The 18,096-nt window shown below is 45.7% G+C and overlaps 1 protein-coding gene across 1 annotated transcript in view; it reads left to right on the forward strand.

The window, feature by feature from the left end:
* LOC135508471 (MAM domain-containing glycosylphosphatidylinositol anchor protein 2-like) overlaps positions 1–18,096 on the forward strand; it is a 219,020-nt gene that overhangs the window by 111,345 nt on the left and 89,579 nt on the right. Inside the window, exon 8 of the mRNA XM_064928684.1 lies at positions 1,964–2,257. Coding sequence (XP_064784756.1) covers positions 1,964–2,257 — 294 coding nt within the window. The remainder of the gene's footprint in view (positions 1–1,963; positions 2,258–18,096) is intronic.

Consider the following 18,096-nt stretch of genomic DNA (forward strand, 5'->3'; position numbering starts at 1 on the left):
TTTTTCTGATAATACTTTTGTAAAGCTAGTGCGGAACATCAAATGTTTCATGACGGGCTCCATTGGCATGATTATCCTCGTGTGGGAGGGAGGATTGGTAAATTGACAATGAAATGGAGGGGAGAACTTATAAACATGAAGGTGCTGGCCATTAGGATCATGGTGAGTAGCTACAACGCATAAACAATTCAAACCCAGAAATACTGTAGTTGAGTCTATTTGCAGTGGGGAGCCTTTGTAGAACATGCTAACGTGAGTCAACCTGGATATGCACGCACGCACGCACACACGCACACACGCACACACACACACACACACACACACACACACACACACACACACACACACACACACACACTTCCCTCCCTGGCAAAGGTCTCAGTTGGTGAGTGTTCTTTTATTCCTTCCTTCCCTCTCTCTCCTTCCCTCCCTCTCTCCTTCCCTCTCCCTCACTCTCTCCCTCCTCTCTCCTTCCCTCCTCTCGCTCCCTCTCCTTCCCTCCCTCTCTCCTTCCCTTCCTCTCTCTCCTCTCTCTCCTTCCCTCTACCTCTCCTTCACTCTCTCTTCCTCCCTCTCTCCTTCCCTCCTTCTCTCCGTCCCTCCTTCCTTCTCTCTCTCCTTCCCCCTCTCCTTCCCTCTCTCTCTCCTTCCCTCCCGCTCTCCTTCCCTCTCCTTCACTCTCTCCCTCCTCTCTCCTTCCCTCTCTCTCTCCTTCTCTCTCTCTCTCTCTCCTTCCCTTTTCCTCTCCTTCCCTCTTCCTCTCCTTCTCTCCGTCCCTCCTTCCTTCTCTCTCTCCTTCCCTCTCTCTCCTTCCCCCTCTCTCTCCTATCCTCTCCTTCCCGCTCTCCTTCCCTCTCTCTCCTCTCCTCTCTCTGCTTCCCTCTCTCTCTCCTCTCTCTCGTCTCTCTCCTCTCTCTCCTTCCTCCTCTCTCCTTCCCTCTCTCTCTCCTCCCTCTCTCCCTCCTTCCCTCTCTCTCTCCTCCCCCCTCTCCTCTCCTCTCTTTTTCCCTCTCCCTCCTTACTTCTCTCTCTCCTCTCTCCTTCCCTCTCTCTCTCCTTCCCTCTCTCTCTTCTTCCCTCTCCCTCTCTCCTTCCTTCTTATCTAGCCGTCTTGAGTGGTTAATCACATTCCCATTTTTAGTCCCTGTGTTTTGCCTTTATTGTCACGGCCAGTATATTATATCCAATGGAGCAGAGTAGCAACCTCCAACATGCATTACTAAAATTCATTTGGGCTAAGAGCAAAGTAAAGCCCGTCCAGAATGATTGGACCGGGTTGGGATGATGGTATATGCCTTTGGCAGAGAACCGCTGTGGTTGAGAGGAGGTGAAAGCTCAGGGGGGATAGCTACCCCTCCAAATGCACCAAATGAATGACCTGGCAATGCCCAGGAGACCTGTCTCTTCGCCTCTCTGCTCCGTGTTCGCTCACTCTACTACATATTTGTAGCTATTTTCTATTCATAGCTTTTTCTTTTTGTGTAGCGCCAGACGATACATTCAAACAAGGATGTCACAGTCAAAGCACTGTTTGAGGTGGGGGGCGGGGGGGGGGGGGGGGCGAGGAGGTGGTTCTGAGAGTTGGATGGTCAGAATGCACAGCGCTCCCATCCTCCCACAGGGTGGTTGTGATGAAGAAAGTGGAGATCTGACTCCTACTCATTCTGTCTATCAACACCCTGATCTTGGTTGGAGAACTACAGGGTGTGCAGGCTTTGGTTCTTGCCCACCAGATTCAGCTAATCAAGGTCTAGGTGATTCATTAATTAGTTGAATCAGGTGTTAACGCTGGGTTGAAATAAAACCTAGCTCTCCTGTATCAGAGTTTGATAACCACTGCCATAAAGTAAAGTTACGTAAAGTAACATCACGTTACATATCATATGATAAAGTAACATCCCTGAAAGTAATGTAAAGTTTCTCTCTCCCTTTCTCTCTCCCTTTCTCTCTCTTTCTCTCCCAGTCCCCCCGGAATTAACGGTGCCGCGGGACAAATCCCCCTTGGTGGTCCAGGAGGGTGACACGGTGGAACTCCAGTGCTTGGTCTCCGGGAAGCCTAAGCCCATCATCCTCTGGTCAAGGGCCGACAAAGAGGTGCCCATGCCCGACGGCGGCCTTCAGACAGAGAGCTACGACGGCGCACTGCGCATCGTGAATGTGTCCCGTGATATGACGGGAACCTACCGCTGCGCCACCAGCCAGTACAACGGCTTCAACGTCAAGCCCCGGGAAGCACTGGTGGAGCTCACTGTGCAGTGTGAGTATTCTGGATGTACAGTGTTTTTACAGTACACTTCTGAGAAATGCAATTGGTTTGAACCACGGTTGGTTTAAGTTGGTGCCGTGACCCAGATAGGTCTCTGTGAGCCAGATGGAGCTCATCGTGCAGTGTGAGTAATGGATGGATGTACTGTATTTTTGGACGACCATCCACTCCTGATAAATAGAACTGCTTCAAATTACAGTTGGTTACATTGGTGCCGTGACCTGGATACGTCTCTGTAAGGATGAGGGGGTCAGGAAAGGTGGGTAAACTGTGCAATATTCAAAATTATATATTTAAATTGTGACGTGCAATCTGATCGGCACTCATCAGGAATTGACTACACATACGTTTTAAGGGGTTTAAGTTAGATGTGTGGGGGAGTCACCTATGTTGCTATGGTATTTAATGTTCTTGCCATACTGTATAGTAACGTGGTTGTAGATGAAGGAAAATCGTAAGATCCAACACGTCCCATCGGTTAATCATTAAAGTGTCAGAATTACATTTCTCCAGGTGGAAAGGTTAATGTAACATGTTCAAAGAAACGGTTCAACACAACTTTAACTCAGTCACTAAAAATGTTATGGAAAAGGGTTGTGTGTCAGTGTTAATGACCATTAGCGGCCTACACTTTAGAGAAACGAGAGGCGTTTTGTATTCGCATAATCCATTACATTTATTAACCTTGTTGAACAGACAGTGGTGTCCATAATTATTGGCACCTTGATAAAGATGAGTAATAAACAAATATATGTAGAAATACTGAAATATATTGTTTAATTTTTTTTTAAACATATATTTTATACTAATACAATTTCTCAGAGAAAGAGATTTTGTTTAACAAATAATTTTTGATAAGATTGAGGTCAAAATAATTGCCAACCCTGTTCCCAGCACCCTACCGTTGGAAGGATAACGATGATCAGATTGGAGAACACATTGGGAGGGACCTTAGACCATTGTTCCATACAGATTTTTTCCAGATCCTTGATATCATTCAACTGCGCTAATGGACAGCCCTCTTCAATTCAAACCACAGGGTTTTAATGGGGTTTAAGTCCGGAGACTGGCCATTGCAAAATGTGGATTTTGTGGTCAATGAACATTTTCTTTGTGGATTTGAAAGTGTGCTTGCTGTTATTGTCTTGCTGGAAGGTCCACTTTGCGGCCAAGTGTCAGCCTCCTGGAAAAGGCAACAAGGTTTTTGGCTAAAATGTCCTGCTACTTGATAAAGTCCATGATGCCGTTGGCCCCAGTACCAGTGGAAGCAAAACAGCCCCATAACATCAAAAGATGCACCACTATATTCTACAGTTTGTATGAGGTTATTTTCTGAATGTGCTTCCGTTTTTTTTTTCAACAACAAAGAAATACCCAGGGTAATTTGTCTCAAGAGACCACTTTTTTTGGACAAGTTATGTTTTCAGAACTGTTATGTTTACATTAATTCAGATTTTTCCCGGGGATGCACAACATCCTGAAATATATGTGGATATCGTTGTTAGATAGAATACTATTTTTCCCTTGATGTAGTGATGCTGAATGTTTAAAAAAAATGGCTCAATTTTAGCCGAAATCCTGGTTGTGGATCTTTTCCAGCAAGACAATAACCCCAAGCACAATCCACAAAGAAATGGTTTATTGACCACAAAAATCAACATTTTGCAATGGCCAACTCCAGACTTGAACCCCATTGCAACCCTGTGGTTTGAATTGAATAGGGCAGTCCATAAGCCAAAGAATATCAAGGATCTGGAAGGATTCTCTATATAATTTTCAGATGTTTTGAGCATACAGTTCAGTATTTTTTTATTATATATTTTCATAGTCTTTTTTGCTCATCTTTATCACAGGTGTCAATAATGATGCATGCAACCCGAGGAAATTAGCTGGTGATATGGAGGAAGACACTGTTAGAGGCCAAAGAGTCTTCAAGTGGCACCCTATTCCCTATGTAGTGCACTACTTTTGACCATAGTAGTGCAATATATAGGGAGCCATTTGGGACACAACTATGAGAAACATCCATCTAATTAATAGTGTTTGTGCTATACTTAATATTGGAGAGGGAAGATGCCTTGGGCTGGGTTATTGAAATGCAGAGTTGTATCAAAGCACAAGGTGAGACTCAGATGCAGATGCAGACACAGGAGGCAGATGGTTGGAGTCTTACAATGTTTAATAATGCAAAAGGGGTAGGCAAGAGAATGGTCGTGGACAGGCAAAGATGTGAAAACCAGATCAGAGTCCAGGAGGTACAGAGTGGTAGGCAGGCAGAATGGTCAGGCAGGCAGGTACAGAAACAGGCCAGGGTCGAAATCAGGAGGACTAGAAAAAGGAGAATAGCAAAGGGATTACAGGAAAAACACGCTGGTTGACTAAACAAACTGGCACAGAGAGACAGGAAACACAGGGATAAATACACTGGGGAAAATAAGCGACACCTGGAGGGGGTGGAAACAATCACATAACAGGTGAAACAGATCAGGGCGTGACACGTTTGTTGTCGCTTGGATTACCTCTTCTTTCAAAGGCCTGTGACCTTATATCTCTGACCTGATATACAGTACCAGTCAAATATTTACACACTTACGCATTCAAGGGTTTTTGCTTTGTCACGAACTGGCTCGAAGTTCGTAACAAAAAGGGAGACAATGTGGAGATAAGGAATAACAAATATATTTATTAACTAAAGTAAACTAAATACAATTACCGTAACAGGGATGAGTGTAGTCAGTAATCGGTAGTGTAAGGGAGTGGTTGCATGCATAAATGTGATGATGAGGTGTGTTGAAAGGTGCCAACGCAAATAAACAAAACAACCTAAATCTATCATTGTGTCTACATGGAGAGAGTCTCAATGAATGGGGAAGAGGTGCATTTATCCTGGGACACATCCGAGCCCAGGTGTTTCCCAAATTGACCCAGCCCGCATCCCAAATAGACCCAGCCCGCATCACAAATTGACTCAGTCTGCGTCACAAATTGACTCAGCCTGGGTTCCATATTCATGAGGGGGGTACGTGTTCACACTTCCACTTGCCCTAGCCAACCTCGTCCTCCACAGAGCTCAGAAACCTTCATTCACAGGAAGCAACCTTTAAGAGGGAAAGAAGAAAATGAGACCAGAAGGGAACAGACAGGAGCGATAGAACAGGACAACACCAAACACAAAACAGTCATCAGTCACGTGGAACGAAAGAGCGCATCAGAAACGGCATTATCGGTCCCTTGGATGTGCCACACATTGAGATGGAATGCTTGTAAAAATAAACACCACCTCATTATCCTCTGGTTAGGACACATCATGGACCTCAAGAAGGTGAGAGGGAAGGTCAGTGTAGACCACAACAGGTACTACTCCCGACCGGACATACACCTCGAAGTGTTGTAACGTCCATATGAGTGCTAGCGCTTTTTCCGTGACCGAGTAGTTCAACTGATAATGGTTAAACCTTTTGGAAAAGAAACTAAGAGGCCTCTCAACACCAGACACATCTGCTTGCAGCAAAACTGCACCTGCCCCCACATGACTAGCATCCATCTGCAAGGTAAATGACAAATCCACGCGAGGAGCAGCCAGCACCGGAGTTGAGGGAAGCAACCTTTTTGCATCTTCAAAAGCCTGTTGACTACGAGAAGACCATACATAAACAGGCTTAGCTTTCAGCAGATCTGTCAAGGGAGCAACCACCTGTAGAGAAGTTCCTACAAAAACTACAGTAATAACCAAATCATTTCCAAGAAACGCATCAGTTCCTTTTTAATAGTTGGTGGTAGAAAAGTGTCAATAGCTACCACATTAGCCCGAACAGGACGCACTTCACCCTGCCCAACCACCTTTCCAAGGCATGTAACGGTCACCTGAGTAAACTCACATTTAGTCAGATTTATGAGGCTGTCCGCAGCTAGGCGGTCGAACAAGGCTTGAATACGGGACAGATGTTCCTCCCAAGTATCTGCATACATCACTACATCGTCCCAATAAACAGCGCACCCGGCCAGACCGGAGACAACCCTGTTCATAAGTCGCTGAAAAGTGGCAGGTAGTGTGGCAGGCCAAAACTCATAACATAATAGGAGTACAGACCAGAGGGTGTAATAAAAGCAGAGATTTCACGTGCCCTACTCGTCAGTGGCACCTGCCAATAGCTCTTTAACAGGTCAAATTTGCTCATCGAGCTGCTCCGACTTGATCAACGCAGTCCTCCATCCGAGGAAGAGGAAATGAATCTGGTTTAGTGACACTGTTAACCTTACGGTAGTCCATACAAAATGTGTTCGTCCCATCCGGTTTACTGACCAAGATACAAGGAGAAGCCCAACTGGAGAAAGAAGGCTCTGCTATGTCACTCTTCAGCATGACCTGACCTCAGCATCCAGACAACACCGTTTCTCTGAAGAAACTCTAGAACCGCTGACGAATGGGGTCAGCATCTCCAACGTACGTGTAGGTGTATCAGAAAACAAACCAGGAAATCTCAGAATCAGACCAACCATCTCTTCCCATCCACCAACAGGGAGATGAGCGAGAAGGCGGTCTAAAACATCCAGTGTCTCTGAATTTTTCAATCTACCCTGCAGTATGCAATCGTCGGGTCCAGGAACATCTTCCTCCCCATGCACGGACCTAGCATCTTCAGTCTCAGAGGAAAGTGCATAATTGGGTTTCAACAAATTTACATGGCACCGTTGGTGTGCTTTTCTTCGTTCTGGAGTGGCAACTAGATAGTTTTTCTCGGTACACTGGCGCACAAACGTACATGAACCTTGAGACTTGGCTTGAAAAGGAGAACCAACCATTGGCAACAGAGCAAGAACCCGTTCGTTCACCTGGACTAAAGTGACGAGGCTCAGTTTGCCGATCAAATATGCCCTTCATCCTCTCCTGTCAAGAGGGTAGCTTCTCTTTAGCCATTTTACCGGCGGCGTACAGGTGTCGCCGGAAATCAAACACATAAGATAACAGGGACTGAGGGGGCTTGGGAGACTTCCTGCCATCCTGGAGAACAGATCGAAGTCAATGCTCCCTATGTCCAAACACAAGGTCATTTGGACTGAAACCCGGGCTCTCCTGTGTAAACTCCCTAGCGGCTAACAGTAACCAAGGCAATCCCTCTTCCCAATCCTTATCCATCTCAGTACAATAAGCTCTCAACAAAGTGCTTGATGGAAACTTTCCAGTGCTCCTTGACTTTGCGCATGATAGGCGCTAGACAAATTGTGTTTACTATGGAGCTGTTGAAGGACCTGACCAAACGGATTAGAGGTAAAATTAGATCCTTGATCACTCTGAATGACCTTAGGGATTCCAAACAGTGAGATAAACAGAGTCAAAGCTTTTAGCACAGACTTAGTCGTAATAGACCGGAGAGGATAGGCAGCAGGAAACCTAGTGGTCTGACACATCACAGTGAACGGGTAACTACTACCCTTTTTAGAACGGGTCAAAGGACCCACACAGTCAATAATCAGATACTCAAAAAGGTTGGCTGAGTACAGGAACAAGAAACAGTGGTACTGGCTTAATAGTTTGATTAGGTTTACCAGTTAATTGACAGGTGTGACAAGTTTTGATGAACTCAGAAACATCCCTCTTTAACCGAGGCCAAAAGAAATGTCTTAATATGTGATTGTAGGTTTTCCTCACACCCATGTGTCCAGCAATGTCATTGTGGGAAGCTTAACCTCACTATGGTATGGGGGACTATTGTCACCTACGGATGAAAAGCGTGCCAAAAGTAAACTGCCTTTTACTCAGGCCCAGTAGCTAGGATATGCATATAATTGGTAGATTTGGATAGAAACCGCTCGAAAGTTTCCAAAACTGTTCACATAATGTTTGTGTGTATATCAGAACTGATATGGCAGGCGAAAACCTACAATCCATCCAGGAAGTGGGACATTTTTGATGTGGGTGCTTTTCTCTTGCCTGCCTATACAGTATGTCAATGGTTAGGACCTAGATTGCCATTTCTATGGCTTCCACTAGATGTCAACAGTCTTTAGAAATTATTTCAGGCTTGTGTTCTGAAAAATTAGGGAGTAAGACCACTTTGAGTCAGTGGATAGTGGGAAGTCCCCAGAGCTGTTTGCACGAGCACGACTGAGAGCGCACCTTTCTTGTTTTTCTTTTATATTGATGAAGCTATTGTCCGGTTGAAATATTTTCGATTATTATGACTAAAAACAACCTGAGGATTGATTTTAAACATCATTTGACATGTTTCTATGAATTTTACTGATAGTATTTGGATTTTACGTCGACCTGTTGTGACTGCCTTTGAGCCATTGGATTACTGAACAAAATGCGCCAACAAACGGAGGTATTTGGATATAAAGAGGGACTTTATCGAACAAATTGAACATTTATTGTGTAACTGGGAGTCTTGTGAGTGCAACCATACGAAGATCATCAAAGGTAAGTGATTAATTGTGTTGCTATTTCTGACTTTTATGACTAATCTACTTGGCTGGTAACTGTATGTAATGTTTTGTGTGCTGGGCGCTGTCCTCAGATAATCGCATGGTATGCTTTCGCCGTAAAGCCATTTTGAAATCTGACACCGCGGTTGGATTAACAAGAAGTTAATCTTTAAACCGATTGTCAAGACTTGTATGTTTTCTGAATTTTTATTATGAGTATTTCTGTTTTTGAATTTGGCGCTCTGCAATTTCACTGTATGTTGGTCAGGTGGGACGGTAGCGTCCCACACCCCCCAGAGAGGTTAACTGGTACAAAAACCTGACTAATTGCCTCCCCCAGAAAACAACTACCATGAGACATCCACTTTCTCATCAGGCTTTAGCACGCTCCAAATCTTGTTTAAATTCCAATTCCTTTTCATACTTTACACAATCATGCTCGAGCTTCTCATGATCAAAAATCAAAATCAATTTTTATTTGACACATACACATGGTTAGCAGATGTTAATGCGAGTGTAGTGAAATGCTTGTGCTTCTAGTTCCGACCTTGCAGTAATATCTAACAATTTCACAACAACACACAAGTGTAAAGGAATGAATAAGAATATGTATATAAAAATATATGGATGAGTGATGCCAAACGGCATAGGCAAGATGCAGTAGATGGTATAGAGTACAGTATATACATATGAGATGAGTAATGTAGGGTATGTAAACATTATATAAAGAGGCATTGTTTAAAGTGGCTAGTGATACATTTATTACATCCAATTTTTAATTATTAAAGTGGCTAGAGATGAGTCAGTATGTTGGCAGCAGCAACTCAATGTTAATGATGGCTGTTTAACAGTCTGATGGCCTTGAGATAGAAGCTGTTTTTCAGTCTCTCGGTCCCAGCTTTGATGCACCTGTAATGACCCTGCCTTCTGGATGATAGCGGGGTGAACAGGCAGTGGCTTGGGTGGTTGTTGTCCTTGATGATCTTTTTGGTCTTCCTGTGACATCGGGTGGTGTAGGTGTCAGGAAGGGCAGAAGGTTTGCCCCCAGTGATGCTTTGTGCAGACCCCACCACCATCTGGAGAGCCTTACGGTTGTGGGCTGAGCAGTTGCCATACCAGGCGGGGATACAGCCTGACAGGATGCTCTCGATTGTGCATCTGTAGAAGTTTGTGAGTGTTTTTGGTGACATGCCGAATTTCTTCAGCCTCCTGAGGTTGAAGAGGCGTTGCTGCGCTTTCTTCACCACGCTGTCTGTGTGGGTGGACCATTTCAGTTTGTTCGTGATGAGTATGCAGAGGAACTTAAAACTTTCCACCTGTCCCGTCGATGTCCCGTCGATGTGGATAGGGGCTGCTCCCTCTGCTGTTTCCTGAAGTCCACTATCATCTCCTTTGTCTTTTTGACATGTGAGTGTGAGGTTATTTTCCTGACATCACACTCCGAGGGCCCTCACCTCCTTCCTGTAGGCCGTCTCGTCGTTGTTGGTAATCAAGCCTACCACTGTAGTGTCGTCTGCAAACTTGATGATTGAGTTGGAGGCGTGCATGGCCATGCAGTCATAGGTGAACAGGGAGTACAGGAGAGGGCTGACAACATACCCCTGTGGGGCCCCAGTGTTGATGATCAGCGGGGTGGAGATGTTGTTTCCTGTCCTCACCACCTGGGGGCGGCCCGTCAGGATGTCCAGGACCCAGTTGCACAGGGCGGGGTCAAGACCCAGGGTCTCAAGCTTGATGACGAGTTTGGAGGGTACTATACTATATGATGTTAAATGCTGAGCTGCAGTCGATGAACAGCATTCTTACATAGGTATTCCTCTTGTCCAGATGGGTTAGGGCAGTGTGCAGTGTGATTGCGATTGTGTTGTCTGTGGACCTATTGGGGTGGTAAGCAAATTGGAGTGGGTCTAGGGTGTCAGGTAGGGTGGAGGTGATATGGTCCTTGACTAGTCTCTCAAAGCACTTCATGAAGTGACTGCTACGGGGTGATAGTCATTTAGCTCAGTTACCTTAGCTTTCTTGGGAACCGGAACAATGGTGGCCCTCTTGAAGCATGTGGGAATAGCAGACTGGGATAGGGATTGATTGAATATGTCCATAAACACACCAGCCAGCTGGTCTGCACATGCTCTGAGGACGCGGCTAGGGATGCCGTCTGGGCTGGCAGCCTTGCGAGGGTTAACACATTTAAATATTTTACTCACATTGGCTGCAGTGGAGAGCCCAAAATAATACAGGTTTTGGTAGCGGCCATGTTGGTAGCACCGTATTGTCCTCAAAGCGAGCAAAGAAGTTATTTCGTTTGTCTGGGAGCAAGACATTGTGGTCTGCGACAGGGCTGGTTTTCTTTTTGTAATCCGTGATTGACTGTAGACCCTGCCACATACCTCTCGTGTCTGAACCGTTGAATTGCGACTCTGCTTTGTCCCTATACTGACACTTTGCTTGTTTGATTGCCTTGCGGAGGGAATAGCTACACTATATTCGGTCATGTTTCCGGTCGCCTTGCCCTGATTAAAAGCAGTTGTTCGCGCTTTCAGTTTTGCGCGAAAGCTGCCATGGGGAAGGTTTTAATAGTCGCTGTGGGTACGACGTCACTGATGCCCTTGCTAATAAACTCGCTCACCGGATCAGCATATTCATCAATGTTATTGTCCGATGCTATGCGGAACATATCCCAGTCCACGTGATCGAAGAAATCTTGAAGCGTGGAATCCAATTGGTCGGACAGACAGAGAGCATGGGCGTTTCCTGTTTTAGTTTCTGTCTATAGGCTGGGAACAACAAAATGGAGTCGTGGTCAGATTTTCCGAAAGGAGGGCGGGGGAGGGCTTTGTATGCGTCACGGAAGTTAGAATAACAATGATCCAGGGTTTTGCCAGCCTGGTTTGGGCATTCGATATGCTGATAAAATTTAGGGAGCCTTGTTTTCAGGGCAGGGTAGCCTAGTGGTTAGAGTGTTGGGCTAGTAACCGGAAGGTTGCGAGTTCAAACCCCCAAGCTGACAAGGTACAAATCTGTCGTTCTGCCCCTGAACAAGCAGTTAACCCACTGTTCCCAGGCCGTCATTGAAAATAAGAATTTGTTCTTAACTGACTTGCCTGGTTAAATAAAGGTAAAATAATTAGCCTTGTTAAAATCCCCAGCTACAATAAATGCAGCCTCACGATATGTGGTTTCCAGTTTACATAGAGTCCAATGCTGTTCTTTCAGGGCCGTCGATGCGTCTGCTTGGGGGTATCCCGAGTGAGCCATGTTTCCGTGAAACAAAGAATGTTACAATCTCTGATGTCTCTCTGGAAGGCAACCCTTGCTCAGATTTCGTCTGCCTTGTTGTCAAGAGACTGGACATTGGGGAATAGTATACTCAGGAGCGGTGCGCGATGTGCCCGTCTACGGAGCCTGACCAGAAGATCGCTCCGTCTGACCCTTCTGCGGCACCATTGTTTTGGGTCACCTGCTGGGATCCGATCCAATGTCCTGGGTGGTGGACCAAACAGAGGATCCGTTGCTCTTATGTCCAATAGTTCCTCCCGGCTGTATGTAATAAAACTTCAGATTTCCTGGGGTAACAATGTAAGAAATAATACATTAAAAAAACACAATACAGTATAGTTTCCTAGGAACGCGAAGCGAGGCGGCCATCTCTGTCGGCGCCGGACGCCAACATGCTCCAGCTGTAACAGAAGCAGTACTTTCTGCTGTTCAAAGACTACTAGGACTAACAGATGGAGCGACCATTGTAACGTTACAGGGAGACAGCGAGCCCTCAGATGAGGCTGCCCCAGTGGTAACTTCAAGAATACCACTCCATCAGATTGGCCTTCAATATCAACCTAACATAATTTTGGACGTTTATCACTACTTTAATAAACCTTGTAGTGTTCAGCAACCTTCAACAGCTGTTCTTTAGTACATAATTCAAACAGTTCCTCTGATGGAAAGCAAATGAACTCATCTACATTAGACACCATAGTCACAAGTAAATACAACAAGAGAAATGACAATCTGCTGAGCACACCAGACCGGACCACAGCAAGAGAAATGACAATCACACTGGGCACCACAGAAGAGAGATGAGATGTATATGGAGCTTCCCCAAAACCTACAATAACTCATCCTAGTCTTCATGTGGTTTTGCAGTGGGTAATTACACACCTCTGGCAATGGGGGGGGGGACAACAACAGAAAAACACCTAGCATCTCCTACTGAGGTACACAGCCGACTGTACTCACCTCCTCGGACCGATGTCCCAACAGCGAGTAGAACAAGAGTCTCCAGCCTGGGCAAAGGCTTGGAAACTAACCTATGTACTCTCCAACGCAGCACACCAACTATCCACCGTAGTGGCAAGTTTACCAAACAAACAAAGGCAACCAATACTGGGCACCAAACATTACAACTCAAACAAACTGTAACAAAAGATGCAAACAAGACACCTACAGAGTTCTCAAACAAACTCCACGTTTTCTCCCAAACACAATTCCTTCATGAGCCCAGGACGACTGCCCCGTATTGAGGGGAGGATGGATGAGGCCATGTATCACGAGATCTTGGCCAACAACCTCCTTCCCTTAGTAAGAGCATTGAAGATGAGTCGTGACTGGGTCTTCCAGCATGACAATGACCCAAAACACACAGCCAGGGCAACTAAGGAGTGGCTCCGTAAGAAGCATCTCAAGGTCCTGGAGTGGCCTAGCCAGTCTCCAGACCTGAACCCAATAGAAAATCTTTGGAGGGAGCTGAAAGTCCGTATTGCCAAGCGACAGCCCCGAAACCTGAAGGATCTGGAGAAGGTCTGTATGGAGGAGTGGGCCAAAATCCCAGCTGCAGTGTGTGCAAACCTGGCCAAGAACTACAGGAAACGTATGATCTCTCTAATTGCAAACAAAGGTTTCTGTACCAAATATTAAGTTCTGCTTTTCTGATGTATCAAATACTTATGTCATGCAATAAAATGCAAATTAATTACTTAAAAATCATACAATGTGATTTTCTATATTTTTGTTTTAGATTCTGTCCCTCACAGTCAAAGTGTACCTATGATAAAAATGACAGACCTCTAAATGCTTTATAAGTAGGAAAATCGGCAGTGTATCAAGTACTTGTTCTCCCCACTGTACGTAGTTACATCTCTATGGGTGATACTCTAGTCTACCAGATCCACAATGGCTCCACTCATAGTTTGAGTTTCACACTCAAGGGTGATTGTGAACATCATTACAGCTGCTCTATGTGTGTGTGTGTGACTCACAGATGTTGTTTGTTGTTGCTAGCCAGTTTAACAGCTCTCCACTCATTATGTAACTCCCATGCAGCCATGTCCTTGAGCACGAGGGCTAAGGTTAATTCACTATAAATACAGCACGCCACTGAATGTGATGTTGCACAGAAGTGTGCCTGCTAGCCGTGGGGTCTGTACATTCTGTAGGGTTGTGCGTACAGCACGAGGATGTACCGTGTTCTTTAGCAAGCACCAACATTTACTTGCATTTGTAGACTTATTTCTCTGCTCTCTATTGAAACTCTTTCTGCTCTCTAATAAAACCCACTTTCTGCTCTCTAATAAACCCTCTTTCTGCTCTCTAATAACCCCTCTTTCTGCTCTCTACTAAAACCTCTTTCTGCTCTCAAATAAAACCCTTTCTGCTCTAATTGAACCTCCTTTCTGCTCTCTAATAAAACCCTCTTTCTGCTCTAATTGAACCTCCTTTCTGCTCTCTAATAAAACCCTCTTTCTGCTCTAATTGAATCTCCTTTCTGCTCTTTAATAAACTCTTTCTGCCCTTTAAAAAACATATTTCTGCACTCTAACAAAACCCTCTTACTGCTCTCTAATGAAACCTCTTTGTGCTCTCTAATGAAACCCTCTTTCTGCTCACTAATGAAATCTCTTTCTGCTCTCTAATAAAACCCTCTTTCTGCTCTCTAACAAAACCCTCTTAGTGCTCTCTAATAAAACCTTGTTCTGCTCTCTAATGAAACCTCTTTCTGCTCTCTAATGAAACCCTCTTTCTGCTCTTTAATAAAAGCCTCTTTCTGCTCTCTAATGAAACCCTCTTTCTGCCCTTTAAAAAAACATATTTCTGCACTCTAACAAACCCTCTTACTGCTCTCTAATAAAACCCTCTTTCTGCGCTCTAATGAAACCTCTTTTTGCTCTCTAATTAAATTCCCCTTTCTGCTCTCTTTCTGCTCTCTAATAAAACTATATTTCTGCACTCTAATAAAGCCTATTTCTGCTCTAATGAAACCATCTTTCTGCGCTCTAATTAAACTTATTTATGCTCTCTTTTGAAACCTCTTTATGCTCTCTAATAAACCCTCTTTCTGCTCTCTATTAAAACCTCTTTCTTCGCTCTAATTAAACCTTTCTGTTCTCTAATAAATCCTCTTTCTGCTCTCTAAGGAAACGTCTTTCTGCTCTCAAATTAAACCTCTTTCTGCTCTCTAATGAAACCTCTTTCTGCTCTCTAATAAACATTGTCAGAGAGAATCCTGTTCTTGCCATGTCATGGACATGATAAATGAGGACATTCATATTCAATGATTGAGGGCTTGGTCTTGACCGACAGTCCTATGTGGAAACTGAATATTCTTTATCAAACGATTTAGTCTTCTTAACCTGTTTTATTTTTTTTGCTAAATAGCCCCAATAGCACCGGGGCTGTGTGTGGCTCTGGTAGAAGTAGTACACTATATAGGGAATAGGGTGCCATTGGTGACGAATTCAAATCAAATTTTATTTGTCACACACATGTTTAGCAGCTGTTATTGCGGGTGTAGCGAAATGCTTGTGTTTCTATCTCCAACAGTGCAGTAATATCTAACAAGTAATATCTAACAATTTCGCAACAATACACACATCTAAAGTAAAGGAATGGAATTAAAAATATATATATATATATATTTCTTTCATGGTTTGCTAGTCTGGGTTTGTTGCATTTTTATTTATTTTTAATATTTTCAATGATGTGTTCAAAAAATATAAACTCTCAGAGAACATGTCATTGTCAGCTATGCGTAAATGATTGTAAAGGAGTCAGGTGCAGGAGAGCAGATAAGGGGTAGCCAACGGAGCCTTTTATTTTGGCGAACCAAAAACACACGGCAAAGTGAACACGAAATAACAATACGGGTTAACATAACCCAGCGCAACAGACTAACGTGCGCAATACATGAAACAGAATAAACAATACCACACAAAGACATGGGGGAAACAGAGGCTTAAATACACAATACATAATGAGGGAAATGAGAACCAGGTGTGTGGAAAAACAAGACAAGACAAATGGAAAATGAAAAATGGATCGGCGATGGCTTCGAAGACCGGCGACGGCATTGGCTTTGGCAGAAGTCGTGACAGTCATCAAAAATGGGACATTAAAATTGACTGAGTGCCAAAATCCACAGCCAAGTATTTCTTTACTTGGCGGCAAAGAAAGTCTAAATTATTAAATTAATTTGTCACACCCTGACCATAATTTGCTTTGTACGTTTCTATGTTTTGTTTGGTCAGGGTGTGATCTGAGTGGGCATTCTATGTTGTGTGTCTAGTTTTGTCTGTTTCTGTGTTTGGCCTGATATGGTTCTCAATCAGAGGCAGGTGTTAGTCATTGTCTCTGATTGGTAATCATGTTGAGGTAGCCTGTTTGGTGTTGGGTTTTGTGGGTGATTGTCTCCTGTGTCAGTGTTTGTACCACACAGGACTGGTTTCGGGTTTTCACATTTATTGTTTTGGTAGTTTGTTCATGTATAGTTTTTCTTATTAAAAAACCATGAACTTCAACCACACTGCGTATTGGTCCGTCTCTCCTTCACCGGAAGAAAACCTTTACAGAATCACCCACCACAACAGGATCAAGCGGCGTGGTGACAGGCAGCGGCAGCAGCGCGAGGAGTACTGGACATTTTATTTTTTTACCTGTATTTAACTAGGCAAGTCAGTTAAGAACAAATTCTTATTTTCAATGACAGCCTAGGAACAGTGGGTATACTGCCTGTTCAGGGGCAGAACAACAGATTTGTACCGTGTCTGCTCTGGGGTTTGAACTTGCAACCTTCCGGTTACTAGTCCAACGCTCTAACCACTAGGCTACCCGGTGGGAGGAGGATGAGTTGGATGGAAAAGGACCCTGGGCACAGCCTGGAGAATATCGCCGCCCCAAAGAAGAGCTGGAGGCAGAGAAGGCGTAGAGGCGCTGGTATGAGGAGGCAGCACGGCGGCGTGGATGGAAGCCCGAGAGTCAGCCCCAAAAATTTCTTGGGGGGGCACACAGGAAGTGTGGCGAAGCCAGGTAGGAGACCTGCGCCAACTTCCTGTGCTTACCGGGGGGCTTGAGAGACCGGGCAGGCACCGTGTTATGCTGTGATGCGCACGGTGTCTCCAGTGCAGGTGCATAGCCCGGTGCGGTACATACCAGCTCTGCGTATCGGCCGGGCTAGAGTGGGCATCGAGCTAAGTGCCATGAAGCCGGCTCTACGCATCTGGTCTCCAGTGCGTCTCCTTGTGCCGGCTTACATGGCACCAGCCTTGCGCATGGTGTCCCCGGTTCGCCTGCATAGACCCAGTGCGGGCTATTCCACCTCGCCGCACTGGCAGGGCGACCGGGAACATCCAACCAGGTAAGGTTGGGCAGGCTCGGTGCTCGGTACCACCTCCACGCACCAGCTCTCCGGTGGCAGCCCCCCGCACCAGGCTGTCTCTCCGTCTCATCCCTACAGGTGCTCCCGTCTGTCCTGAGCTGCCGGAGTCTTCCTCCTCGCCAGCGATGCTGGAGTCTCCCGCCTGTTCAGCGCTGCCAGTCTGCAAGGAGCTGCCAGTCTGCAAGGAGCTGCCAGTCTGTAAGGAGCTGCCAGTCTGCAAGGAGCTGCCAGAGCTGCCAGTCTGCACGGAGCTGCCAGAGCTGCCAGTCTGCAAGGAGCTTCCAGTCTGCAAGGAGCTGCCAGAGCCGCCAGTCTGCATGGAGCAGCCAGAGCCGCCAGTCTGCATGGAGCAGCCAGAGCCGCCAGTCTGCATGGAGCAGCCAGAGCCGCCAGTCTGCATGGAGCAGCCAGAGCCGCCAGTCTGCAAGGAGCTGCCAGTCTGTAAGGAGCTGCCAGTCTGCAAGGAGCTGCCAGAGCTGCCAGTCTGCACGGAGCTGCCAGTCTGCAAGGAGCTTCCAGTCTGCAAGGAGCTGCCAGAGGAGTCTGCTGGAGCAGCCAGAGCCGCCAGTCTGCATGGAGCAGCCAGCAGTCTGCATGGAGCAGCCAGAGCCGCCAGTCTGCATGGAGCAGCCAGAGCCGCCAGTCTGCATGGAGCAGCCAGAGCCGCCAGTCTGCATGGAGCAGCCAGAGCCGCCAGTCTGGAGCAGCCAGAGCCGCCAGCTGCATGGAGCAGCATGGAGCAGCCAGAGCCGCCAGT

Source organism: Oncorhynchus masou, chromosome 21 (genome assembly GCF_036934945.1).
Source record: "Oncorhynchus masou masou isolate Uvic2021 chromosome 21, UVic_Omas_1.1, whole genome shotgun sequence".
NCBI classification, from domain to species: Eukaryota; Metazoa; Chordata; class Actinopteri; order Salmoniformes; family Salmonidae; genus Oncorhynchus; species Oncorhynchus masou.